This window comes from Falco peregrinus, chromosome 1 (assembly GCF_023634155.1).
Source record: "Falco peregrinus isolate bFalPer1 chromosome 1, bFalPer1.pri, whole genome shotgun sequence".
Lineage (NCBI taxonomy): Eukaryota > Metazoa > Chordata > Aves > Falconiformes > Falconidae > Falco > Falco peregrinus.
Genome location: NC_073721.1, coordinates 118,001,226 through 118,014,260, shown reverse-complemented (window position 1 = coordinate 118,014,260; position 13,035 = coordinate 118,001,226). Strand labels below are relative to the sequence as shown.

Below are 13,035 nucleotides of genomic sequence, written 5' to 3'. Positions count from 1 at the left end.
CCAACCCACTCCGTGCATACTTTGGGAATTTATTGATGAGCAAAGCACACCAGTTATAGTTCCTACTGCTGTTAGCATCGCGATCTATGGCCTGTATGCTTTTTTCCAGGTAAAAGACACCATTGGCTATGACACTCTGGGGCACTGTTTCTTCCTTGAAGACGGGACGGAGCAGCGCAATACATTTTATCACAACTTGGGTCTCCTCACGAGGTCGGGGACCATCTTGCCTTCAGATCGCAATGAGGCGATGTGCCTTGCCATCCGCAGCCATGTCTATGGGAATTACATTCCGGTGCCCAGCACCAACTGCATGTAAGTGCTCCAGGAGCTGTACTCAGGATTTGCACCTACCTTGGGCTTTATAGCTGGGTCCCAAAGAATGCTGTGGTGAAACTTTTGAAAGGTGCTATTTGATATTAAATGAAAATTTGTAGCTTTTCCTACCATTTCTCATTTTAAAAGAATTTAGCTGATTGACCATCTTTTGCTTGTGAAGACATCTGTTAACACCTGCCTGAGTCCCAAGCAAGGAGTATTTGCTGCTGGTTATTCCTGTCGGTGTTTCCTGAGCATCATAAATGTGTTAGAGCACTTTGCTCGTTTCTGAACCCCTTTCAAAAGTCTTTTTAGTAAGATGTTGAAGGCTCCATGGAATCTGTCCGATAAATGCAAGTTCCTTAGCCCTGGTATAGGCGGGCAAAGATACCACTCACTGCAAAGGGAGGTTTTGCCTTTTTTCACCAGGGCAGAACTGGGGCTGGAGCATCTAGAGGGAATTGGTCAATAGTACACAAGTATATGAATACCTACAGTACATCAGGAGGTTTAGTGAGAATGCAGAGATTAGCATAAACTACAGTGAGCATCATTTAACAATAAACAATATCCTGATATAGCTGACCAAAGTTAACTTCTGTTTTGGAGATTGATGAGCTGTAATGTGGCCACTCAGGGACACAGGTGCTAGTCTGACTGGTGTTTGCGAACACGGCTAAACCAAGGAAATTTGTATTTTCATATTTTCTGGAAAAGGATGCAATGGCCAAACTCTACTTATTATGATTTGTGTAAATAATCTAAATGAATTAATTGCAATTATTGTTGCAAAATACTAAGGTTGCTTATATGGTTAATGGAGATTAATGTGGTTCTCTTAATCCAAACAAGTGTGGATTCTTGATTATGTAGTAGTTAAGGTGAATAAAAAAAATGATTGAGTCTACTTAAAATGATCAGATTCATTGGTATGGTCATAAGAAAAGGTTTACAGTGGGTTTTTTTTTACCTGTGGTCTTTATTTCTGCAAAAGATGTTACCAAATGAAGTAAGACAACAGATGACAATGTTTTCATAGCTATACCCGGCTTCTGTTTGTGCCACTATTGATCTTCCCACTGAAGCAAAAACTCCTTATTTGAACAACCTTCAAAGTGATACCTCCTTAATCTCCTGCTGAACAAGCCATTTGCAATCTGCAAGGACATTTGTTTTGTTTTCCACCTAGAAACTTTGTAAATCCATAGTGAATCCCCTACCTCCTGCCATTGCCCCTGAAGTTCCAGTTCACTTTTCAGACATTCTCCAAGCTGCTTAGCTTAAAAAAAAAAAAAAGAAAAAAAAAGACATTGGGTTTCCTTAAGCTGCATTTAACAGAGCATGGATTTTGTGTTAAGTCTCATATAATTTACAATAGGTTCAGCATGTGGCTCCATAAATGACCATGTCTGACATTACTAGATAGTTTCTTTTCCTTAAAGAGTATCATTAAAAGGTTGTGTGGAGTTTTAAAGTCAATAGGAGAGTTGTGGCTCAAGTCCAGTGCAACGCTATGAAAATGTATCCCTTCCTGTTTGGTAACTGCTTAGGATCATTTTGATTTTGATTTTTCAGGGCTGTCAGCACATTCTGGATTGCAAATCCAAACAACAACCTAATAGAGAATGCAGCAGCTGGTGCTCAGGTAAAATCATTTAATGGCAAGAGCTATGCTTTGCCTCCAGTTCCCATATATTCTGCTCTTATTGATGTCATTAACTGTCAGGGCAATGAATTTTTAGTAAGCCATCATAAAATTTGGATATGTATTTCTGCAACTTTGTCCCTGTTAAGAACGAGTATTTGCCTACAGTTTGTGTGATTTCTCTCACAACTGTGGCTGGAAATAGTGTGTGATGTCTCTTAGCAGATGTTGATTTTTATTAGTAGTTAATAGCTAAATAAAATTTTATAGGTGTATATATAAATATATACTCTCTCCTTGTTATTATCTCTGATGTTTACCCAAATCGTATTTGTGTTTAATGTGCCTGCATAGCAAAGCCTGTGTTTTCTTACAATCTGCCTGAATTTCACCCACATTGTATGCATTTTTAAAACCCATGTGTGTGCGCCCCAGGGACCCACTGTACGTGGCAAAGGATACGTTGGGAGGTGTAAGAGTACGGGCTGGTGTGTTGTCCCCCGGGACTGGCAGGTTTGGCAGGCTCAGGTTAGAAATCTGGCCAGCGCAGTGGGAAACCCTAAGTCCCCAGAATTACCTGTATTGTTAATTGTAGTGTCCCATTTCTTGGACCTTCCTTTGTCTTTTAGGATGTTGGGATATGGTACATCTTCCACCGGGTTCCTACTGGACAGTCTGAGGGGCAATATCCAGAGGGACAGGCTGAACATACCCCGCTGGGAGTATTTTACAACAACAGAGTCCACTCCAACTTCAAGGCATGTGGATGATTTTCATACGTTTCTGTCAATATAACAGTACGGCATAGGGCTGACCCTGTGTGGTGCTCTGAAATCAGATGATTATGGGCATCTTACACTTTGATAAATGTCTTTTAACACTATATTGAAACACAATCGACTTTTGGGGGTGATGCTCTTTCTAATTATTGAAGAGGGAGCCAAGCAGAATAAGGGTCCCATTTCAGGCACTTCACTGGGCTACCTGTGTTAGACGGGGTATGTCCAGCCCATAGGTACACCTGCTACTAAGTGAGATTTAAGGAATGACAGGCAGGATACTGGGCATTTCTGTTGGCCACAGTGGTGCAAGGACATATAGGGATGAACAAAAGTTGTTTGTGCCAGGGCTTGCTCATCACCTTTCAAAAATAAGACCAAAAATTGAAGGGTAATTCCAAGAAAAACACTTCCCCCCCAAATACAGTGTTGACAAGAAAATGTAAGCTATAAAAAGCATTTTTAACTTATTTCTCAGGATTCTAGGTTGAAATCAGTGCTGTTCTCTGTGCCTTGTATATTTTACATTTTGGTCCATGACAGCTGCTGCTTTAGCCCAAAGCCTTTCAGTTGGCTACAGCAGCTCATGTTCTCTTTTGACTGTCGGGGGACTCGTCACTCTTTATTTAAAGCCTTACTGCTTAACAACACTCTTTTTCCAAAAAGTTATCAAGAGCTTGGCAAAGTCCTTTATTGCTTTCTGTGAGGGAGAGAGAGAGAGTGGGAGTTCAGTGCCTTGCTTTGGGTCAGAAGACAGCCCAAGATGCTGATGCATAACATATGGCAGGGCAGGCTCTGTCCTGACTTCGGTGTGCTATATCCTGTGCTAATGTCATGCTGAGTGGTGCCAAGTGACACCGAAAGGGAAGTGAAAGCCCAGCCTGCAGGCACTGGCTGCCCACGTTCATTGATAAAAATCTGGGCTCTCTGGTCGCTGTTGGGTGGTCTGTTAAAATAATAGAAGTCACGTGCGTTTTCAGGCGGGTTTGTTTATTGGAAAAGGAGTAAAGACAACAAGAGCCAATGCTGAAGATCCCAGAGAGTATCTCACTGTCGATAATGCCAGGTAAGCATATGCTGTATGGCTCAGTCTTTTGGATAATTGTATTGCTTCTTGGCTTCTGGATTGTATTTAGCAGATCATTAATGCCTCATTATGGCTGGAGTATCTGAAAAAAACCCACACAAGCTATCTCTGATGTGCAGAGGCAAATACTTCATAGTTATGCACTGAATCGTTTCTGTTATTGCTGACCAAAAATGATAGGCGTGCACTTGGGGTTATGAGGACTAAGCAGTGAAGCACGTGAAAGGGGATCCAGATCCCATTACTCCATTGGCACATTTGTAAACTCCAACAATTCTTATTAATTACTTAATAACATACATCTTATATCAACTTACAGATGATGTAAGAGGCTGCTGAGACTGGTCTAGCATTAATGAGGACAATGACGTGGCCTCAAAGCTTTTTGTAACTGCTTTAAGATCTCCGAGTCCCCTTTCGCAGGGTGGAAGCTGGTAAATTAAGGCCATTTTCTCACTCACTGCAGCCCCATGGGTCTGGGTGAGGAGGCTGTGGCAGAAATCAGCCACCGCTCCTGGTAAAGCCTGGGCTTTTTTCCTTCTCCATCATACCCTATCGATGCCATGTTATTATGCTCCCATATAACTGAAAGGGTGACTTTGTGTCCCTTTGTGAGATTTCCCTGCCAGGATCACGCCCTTGGGCACTGAGAAGGCACATCCCTTAGTACATCAGCTGGAAAAAGTAGAAGGTGAGGGTAGACTCAGACAAAGCAATGGTGATTCTTTTCCAAACATGGCACAAATATACTATTAAGACCCAGCGTGGCAAGAAATAGCTTGCAAGAAGTTAAGAAGTGTCCAGTTCCCAGGGCAAATCCTTTTATATGATAGCTTGTCTTTCAGCAGACACAGAAGCATATGGAGGTCTGGTCTGTACATGCGAGGAAAGCAGCTCCAATTACCCTGTTGTCTTTGCTGAATGAGATTCTTGAAAGAGCCTAATTGATTTTCTAGGATCAGCCCAGGGATTCTCAATTGGCCTTGTAGGACCCAAGTGACTTGGGAAAAACATTCTCTATGCCTCTAAATCACACGGAATCAAATTAAGGAGTAGCTGTGGATCCATTGAAGTCTAGTGAGAAATCGCCTGTTGATTTTGCTGGGAACAGAATTTCACCCTTATGAGTGTTTCTTGTTCTCTGCTTTGTACCAAAGCACAGAAAGGAAATCAAGCTAATGGCCTGACACTGATCCGGGGCGTATCGCCTCCCAGGCCCATCACGCCGATACTTGGAAACCAAACGAGGTCTGCCAGGCACGACCTCCTCTGTCTGAGGTCGGTTCCTATGTCTCCTGTGCCACATTAACTGAGCTCCTTGCTTCAGGTTTCACCCACATCAAGATGCTGATCCTGAAAAGCCGCGAGTTCCTGCTGTGATTGATGGTCTTATTGCTTTTAAAAATAATGACCATGGGGCTTGGGCCAGGGGCGGCGACATTATTTTCCGCAACTCGGGGTAGGTTACTGTAATTATGTGTTATATCATTCCCCTCACAGCAGGCATGAATAGGCCTGTAGGCCAAACTCACTGCAGACATTCCTCATCATTTACACCATTGTGTTTCTTCTGTCCCAGGTTTTCAGACAATGGAATTGGACTCACTCTGGCAAGGTAATTTCTTAAAATGGACCTTCTTCCCACTTTTTTCCCCCAGTGTAACAGGCTCAAGAATGGAAGCTGAGACACTCCCCTAGTAATTACTGTAAGACACAAGAAAACCTCACATTTCCCTCCCAGACCACATCAAGTCTTCCCTGGGCTGCCGTTAACACAAGGGGCAATTTAGCCTTTCATTCTTTTTGCCTCAGCACATCTGGGGAATACATCGTAACTGCCGAATATTTCCTTTTGGATGGTAGGTCCTGAACCAGTAGACTAAACATCTGGAAACATCTGGCTCTGAATTTGGGGAGACTTTTCTTCTGCTGTAGCCTGGTGGAGCAGCATTGCCTGTAACTCGTGTGCTGCCAGGGTGGGGTGGCTGGGATGGTCCCAGGTGGTGGCACGGCAGGTCTCCTGCCTCCTCTGCTGGTGTCTACTGTGCTCTTACTGCTCTCATCTCAACCCCTCTGGCCAAAGACCTGCAAAAATAAGCTGTATCCAAAGCCCACTGCAGTCAATGAGAATCAGTGATATTTAGCTCCTGCTTCAGAAATGTAGCTAAAAATTTATAAAGCTACTCGGTATAGAACAATTAAATGTGTATATATATATATAAGGTAGAGCTAGTTTTACCCAGACTGAGTTCTCTGTATTACTGATGCCTGAGCACTGAGCTACCTCGGCACTAACTTGCTGGTTCCTATAGAAATTTTAAAGCAGACTGTTATAACAGTGCACGCACTTTTTTCAAAATTAAGAAAGGAATTCTACTGTGTCTGTGATAAAATTAGAAGTGTTAATTAATCAGTTGCACCATGCTGTATAGTTGTTACCTGGTGTTTCTTTGCTTGTAGTGATGGGACTTTCCCGACAGACGAAGGCTCCAGCCTGGAGGTTACGCGCTCCATTTTTGTTGGAGAAAGCAGCAACACTGGCTCCCAGGGAGGCCAAAACAGCTACTGGGGAAAAGGGGCAAACGGAGAATACAGAACACTGCCCCGAAACAAGTGAGTTATTCTTCTGCCATTTCTTCTTGGTGTTAGTGTAAGCTAGAGGAAAAGCCTCAGGAATGAATGTGACTACTGACGAGTAATCTATACCAGGTGTTTAAATTATTATACAGGCCAGAAATAATAAGCATCCGAATAAACTCACTCTTCAGGCCAACAGCTTGAGAGCATTCTCGACTGGATGTGTTTGATTTAATTTTCTGCTTAATTTATTAGTCACTGGAGAATGGGTTAGAGAATCGGAAAGATACCAAATGGCTGTTGTGTAGTGCTTCGGTAGCCCAGCATCAAGCTGCCGGCACAGCTCCCATACCCCATGCCACTGTCCTTCCTGCCAGCATTGCTGGGCAAACGTGGCCGGTTTGACAAAGAATAAACCATTTTTCATTATTGCATCTTCTTTCTCTCTCAATAGCTGTATGCTATTTTCTATTTTGATAGCAGCACAGCCTCCTGTCTAGCAACCACAGTACCTGCCCACATCCCCATGGCAAGACGTGCTTCCCCAAGCCTAAATTCTACCCTAATGTATGTTTTTGGTGATGCTCACCAATTATTAAACCCCCTATGAGGAGTATAACATTAAGTATTAAGCAGTACTCAGCAGACATGCCACGCACACAGTTCTGACTATATATGTCTCAGCCATAAGTAACCCAGGAATGGGATCTGTGTAGGACAGCAAGAATAACCAGAGCTATCCTCAGTTATTATCCATGTTGTTATTATAATTGCAGTTGCAAAAAAGTTCCTTTGCAGTTCAGACAAGCTCTAATCATATTTTTAAGCAATTTACTCTTGGAAAGGAATATGCCAAAACGTCTGATATCTGTCCTTTCATTGTCCCATAGTGCAAAACAGGATGTAGGGGTTGTACCAGACCCAACTACTAAAACAACAGGTCTGGAAATTGGAGAAGAATTATTTCTTCTCCAGTGGTGTCTCCTTCAATGCTGATGTCTTGACAACCTGTCCATGGACTGATACTGCAGAAACTGCTTTTCTGTATGAAATGCTGTGAACTAGGTGTTAGGGATCTTGTGTGACATGGCTTGTAGGGAGAGGTGAAACTGTGCTGTGCCACTTGCTACTTGCTTCCAAGGAGGCACTTGCCTCCAGGGAGTGTGACTGATACCTTTTTTTCAATCATACTGATGTTTTCCTGAGAAACCCGTCTGCCCTGGAACAAGGAACCTAATGTCAATGCTGCCACACAGCCCTCTGGGTCTTCCCTGTGGCGATGAACTCCTGGGTGGTTGAGGACAAGGGTTTTGAACTGCTTTACCCCAGCATACAAGCCTTAGGCAAGCTGATGAGTCTTTTTTTTTTTTTTTTTTTTTTTTTTTTTTGGCTCTTGAGCCTTATCCTGTAAAGGATGTTCAACAGAGTTTCATCTTTTGTCAACTGTGTGATGAGTGTCCAGATCTCAGTTTTGGGAAGGGAAGGGTGGTTTAGCTACTCGTTAATACTTTTCTGTGCCTTCCAGAGCAGACTCAGAGTTTGCCCAGGCTTTTAACACAGGACTGTGTTTTGTTTTAAATCCCACAGAACCTTCCCTATTCGTGGATTCCAGATTTATGATGGGCCTGTCAGGATGGCAAAATGCACTTTCAAGAAGTTCACCCCAACTGTTGATAGACACTCAAGTGCCATCGGGTTCTTCATGAAAAACTCCTGGCAGATAAGCCCCCAGAATAATTTGTCACAGATCCTGATGGAGAAAAGTGTAAGTAAGAAAAGCAGAAATGTGTGCTGTTAGATGTGCAAGTTTTTGAAGTTTTTAGAAGTGGTGAAGGATCTACCCTAGAGCAGGAATTTCCAGGCAGTGGTACATGTTGTGTTGGTACATACCATTGATTTAATTTTTTTCTTTTTTTAAAATTAAAGTTACTTATAAGCCAGTAAAATGTGACAGTATCTTATGCCTAGGCAGACATACATTAAAAAATCTGCATTAGAGGAAAGTTTCACCTTGTAACCAGGAGACCCAGAACACTACTTTTAGCTGGTGTGGCATTACCAGCTTGTATATACTGAGGACCTGGTGAGGACCTGGCCTTGGAGGTTCTGAGGGACACGGAGGAAGTGTCAGGGGACAGTAAGCTGCAATACAACTCCTGTGCAGAAATAGCAAACGCACTTAGAAGCAAAGCCATGACCCAGCTTCCTGGGTCAGCACTGAAATTCCTGTTGAGCACCACAGGAGCCTCCCTTGAGCGGTGACAGCAGAATGGGGCTCTCTATCTCTGCCTTGGCAGGAACCGTAGGATGCTGAGCAATTCCAGTCCTTGTTCTGGATTCCTGCAGGGATCATGGCCCTGCACGCTTGGCTTAGGAAATGATAGATTCCACCTGGCATGCTCCCAGGGATCATAACCTCTCCTTAGCATTTTTCAAACAAGGTCCATGCTTGTTAGGATGTCCATGAACTGTAGTAACTTTGGCTTGAGGTTTGGCTTTATCTTGAGGAAAATTTCCATTGCTCTGGGATTGACTAATACCACTGCCTCTGGCAAGCAGTTAGTTTGTCTGTCCCCTCTCTGGTACACTTCAGACCAACAACAGGAGGGTATTTCATGAAAGGTTGACGTTGATTGCTGTCACAGCTCCTCTAAGGAAAACACAGTTCCTGTGTATTTTAGTAAAGAGGTCTTAGTTACCTGAGATGCTTCAGGGACCTTTGGAACAAGAAGAAGGGCTAATTTACCTAATAATACCTTCTTTATGTCCTCCCTTGGGGAAATGGTTATAAGGTGGTCAAGGGGAACAGGAATGACAAAATCAACCTGGAACCAAGGAGGGGGGCTTAGAGAAAAATGTATGATGAAAAGTTCAATTGGTGGGATGGAAGCGTGGAAACTTTCCTCCAGTAATGGCTGTAGGACTCAGTCCAACAGAATGGTTTCAGGCAGATGATATCTGTACACATTAGCAAGGGGATGATTGCATCTTGACTGGCTGAAAGTGCAGCTTTTTAATACAGTTGCACCATTTGAGGCCAATAAGCCTGTTAAATATCCCAGCATTTTTTGACTGAGAGGCAGTTTAGTACTGCAGGGCCTTTAAGATCTGAGGCTTTCAAGGTAAAAATGGTCAGAAGACTTGCTGAATACTTCTGCAAAGCAAATGAAAATAGTACAGCGTCAGTGGCAGCCTATTAGAGAAAACCTAATGACATTATCCCAATAATTATTATATGTCCATTTCCAAGAAATACCATTTCTGTAGTTGGTATTTTGCCAACTTAAAAACCATTTATGTTTGTAACCACCTGCATCCCAGCACTTTTCTGTTACATCTGGATTGAACCCAGATGTGCTAAATCTGATTTCAGACTTGAAGGACCACGGTTAGTTTATTGTTTTGTCGCTAATTGCTAATATGGGACAATATGTCTTTGACTAGTTAAGATAGAGCCTGTAGACAGTTTTAATTAATTTTCCATCTCCAGGCTTCATTTTATTACTCTTTAAAGGGTAGCTAAGTACTAATTCCCTAAAGGACAATCATTTTACCGTTGTTTTTTGAGAAGAAATTAAACATTACTGCAAGTTGTATAGTAATGACAAAACTATTAGTCATGCTGAAGGAATAATTGTATAATTAATCAGACCAATCAGCAGATTGGTTAGACAACAAAATAATACAGCCAGTCAGGTCTTGTTTAATTCTGGCATGAAATAACAGTCAAGTAGAACAGAAGACCTAAATAGTACACTCCACAAAAAGTATTCTAGGTGCTTTTCCACCGACAAACTCAAATCTCACGTATTAGGATACTGTGCATTTATCAATAGCAACATTCTTGCTAGGCTTGTTTGTTTGTTTTAGAAAGGGTGCCTTTTAAAAGTGATTTCAAAGCAGTGGAAGCAGTAGTTGGTCTTAACCCACCTGAGGGCATGACTGATGATAGTGGTCTCCTGTCAATCTAGTTACTGTGAGTCAGTAGGACTTTGAGCACTCAAAGGAGATGGCCCCAGTCCAGAACAGAGCCATGCCCAAACAGGACACTTGTGCATAATTTCTTATGAAAACCTGGTGTATCTCTTTTTAGTCATAAAATAGCAGCCCATTCATCCCTCTGTCCTTTTGTTGCACAGCTCTGGTAGAGTGAGGTGAGGAACAAGAGGTTGCATGTGACCTTTTGGACTCCCATGAACAAGGCCACCTCCAGCAGGTGCAAAAGACTCATAAACTGTTCCAGTTCACGTCCGTTGCTAGTAGCCCCTCTGGTTATTTTTCCCTGCAGCCAGGAGCTTAGGAAGGATTCAAGCCTATTCTACTCCTCACTGTGCCACACTATGGCATCTCTGAAACTCCCTGTGACAAAGAAATCCCAGTGGTCTGTGTTGGGTGGATCTGTGGCCCCCAGAAGAGCTCAGAGGGGTCAGCAGTGGCTCCTGGCTGTGGTTTAGCGACTCCCATGGGATTGCAGTCCTGCTTAGCTAAGATAGATGGGCGCTTCCTAATGTTGCCTTTGCTATGTTTAGCTTGTGTTGTCTCAGTGCTGGGTTTCTGTGTCAAAGCAGAAGCTTGCAAACAGTTTGTGATGGGAAAAAGAAAAGCAAACACTGAGTTAAAGTGCAAGCCTGTTATCCCCTGAAAAAGTGGGCAGAAAAAGCCGCACCCAACCCTAAAGAGACTCCTGACCAAAGGGAACTTGGCAGGGGAAGAGCTTGCATCACTCCAGCAGAATAAAAGCCATGCTGACGGGAGCAGAGGCTTTGGGTGGTATAGAGGAAGGTTTGCAACGCTAGTTGAAAGTAGTTTCCTTAAAATGGTAACAGTGATAACAGCAATACAGCTTTTGTTGGCAGCTTGTGCCAACACTTGAATTTTAGGAGAAGTTACACGTTATTAGGATGTTTTCCAGTACATTATTAATATTTAATATAGCAAGTGCTTTGCGATGCAGTCTTCAGGACTTCTCTGCAGGTGTGTTAGGTGTGCTGCCTTTGGACAGGTTGAGTTAGCATATTCCTAAGAGGTTACGTACTCACATAACCATCACCTGTTAGATCTCCCTGTCAGGCTTCAGACAGGTAATTCAAGTAACCTTTATACCGTATCAGTCACAGGTAGTCCACACCTAATGGAAACTGGGAGTCTGAATAGTGGTGTGGTAGCTAGACACGACCTGTCTCTGCCCCCTCTTCTAGCTCATTCCTGGCTCCATATGGACATACCTGAGGAGCTGAGTCTTGGCTCATGTGTGTTCACTTAGAAAAAAATACATGTTGCCATAGCTGTAGCTGTAAACTCAGTGCGCCCCTGTCCTGCACTGTACAGAAGTAAGGTCACCTTGAGACTTACAAAATAAGTGACATGACTTGTTGGCATTTCCACTTTGTTTCTGACTTTCAGACTTTCGGGAGGAGAATGTTAAGAGATCAGATTAGCGTTAGCACCAAAACTGTCTGCTGCTGGATGGAAACACTGAGAGTGTTAACCAAATGTAAGCTGTGCTGGCTGTGCCTTGGTTTGTTTTGAAGTACAGACTTTGTTTTCCTCCCCAGTGAAGTGCCCGTTTTAAGATTCATCTCCGCAAGTGCACTGTCACCAAGTACTAATGATGCAGCTTTGAGCACAGTGTTTATGTTTTTTTAATATCTCCTCTTTTATAAATTAAAATGAAGGAAAACCCCCAAGTTTTGGGTTCCTCCTATTTTGCCAAGTACCCCTTTGGGCAAAAATTTTCTGCTGTAAGAAAAGGTTTGAAACACTAAAAAAATTTATTTACACTTTACATATCTATATATACTTTATATACACTTTAAATTTCCATGTCTTTGAGCCTTCTTTAAATAAGACTGCTTCCGGTGTTTGTTTATAAGACTCAGACAAGAAGGTGGCAGAAAAATGGTTCTAGGCTCTAATTTAATTTTAAAGGAATAAAGGCTTTTATTCTGCAAGTAGCTCATGCTGCAGTGGTTCATTCTTTTTAAGCCAATGGGACTTTCCACCTAACTCAGAATCACAATAACCTTCCTATTCTCCAAATCTGTTCTGTTTATTATTGTTAAAATAAAGCCTTTAAAGCGCTTAGCAAACTTGCAGCCCAAGCGTGCTGACCCTAATTCTTACTCATGTGCACAGTCCAATTAAAATTAGTTGGGCTAAATAAAACAAATTACAGTTCTTTGGGTCAGCGTGATCCAGTTGCTATTTATGCCGCCTGCTTTTATACACATTGCTGCAGGATTCATTCAGAGTGCTTGACCTGGAGTAATTATTTTCTTGATTGCTTCAGAACTTAATCATCACACACTGTATTAATTTTCTCTGCAGATATTAAAATAGTCTATGCTTTTTAGCTGAACATCTGCAGTTTCCTTGTTTTGTTGGACTTTCATATCAGGACAAATTCTTTTACTTAGCTACCAAAAAATCTTGAAAACAGGCCTACGCATAACGAGGATAATGCTGCTTCCTGATATTTTTCTTTCCTAGAAAAATTCTTCAGGGGCCATACTTAAAGGTCTTTTCCAACCTAAATGATTCTATGAGTCTGTATGTGCACAAGAGCCAGTTCTCAGAATTGCTGTCACTTTTACAGGGTTTCTAAGATTTTAGGAGGAACAATTTGAAAA

At 42.3% G+C, this 13,035-nt stretch overlaps 2 protein-coding genes across 4 annotated transcripts in view; both read left to right on the top strand.

The window, feature by feature from the left end:
* CEMIP (cell migration inducing hyaluronidase 1) overlaps window positions 1–13,035 on the top strand; it is a 114,034-nt gene that overhangs the window by 7,758 nt on the left and 93,241 nt on the right. The window lies entirely within an intron of this gene.
* LOC101918475 (cell surface hyaluronidase-like) overlaps window positions 1–13,035 on the top strand; it is a 57,088-nt gene that overhangs the window by 14,626 nt on the left and 29,427 nt on the right. The window contains exons 11-18 of the mRNA XM_055795066.1: window positions 110–315; window positions 1,894–1,963; window positions 2,593–2,721; window positions 3,723–3,808; window positions 5,157–5,288; window positions 5,409–5,444; window positions 6,290–6,442; window positions 7,994–8,171. Coding sequence (XP_055651041.1) covers window positions 110–315; window positions 1,894–1,963; window positions 2,593–2,721; window positions 3,723–3,808; window positions 5,157–5,288; window positions 5,409–5,444; window positions 6,290–6,442; window positions 7,994–8,171 — 990 coding nt within the window. The remainder of the gene's footprint in view (window positions 1–109; window positions 316–1,893; window positions 1,964–2,592; window positions 2,722–3,722; window positions 3,809–5,156; window positions 5,289–5,408; window positions 5,445–6,289; window positions 6,443–7,993; window positions 8,172–13,035) is intronic.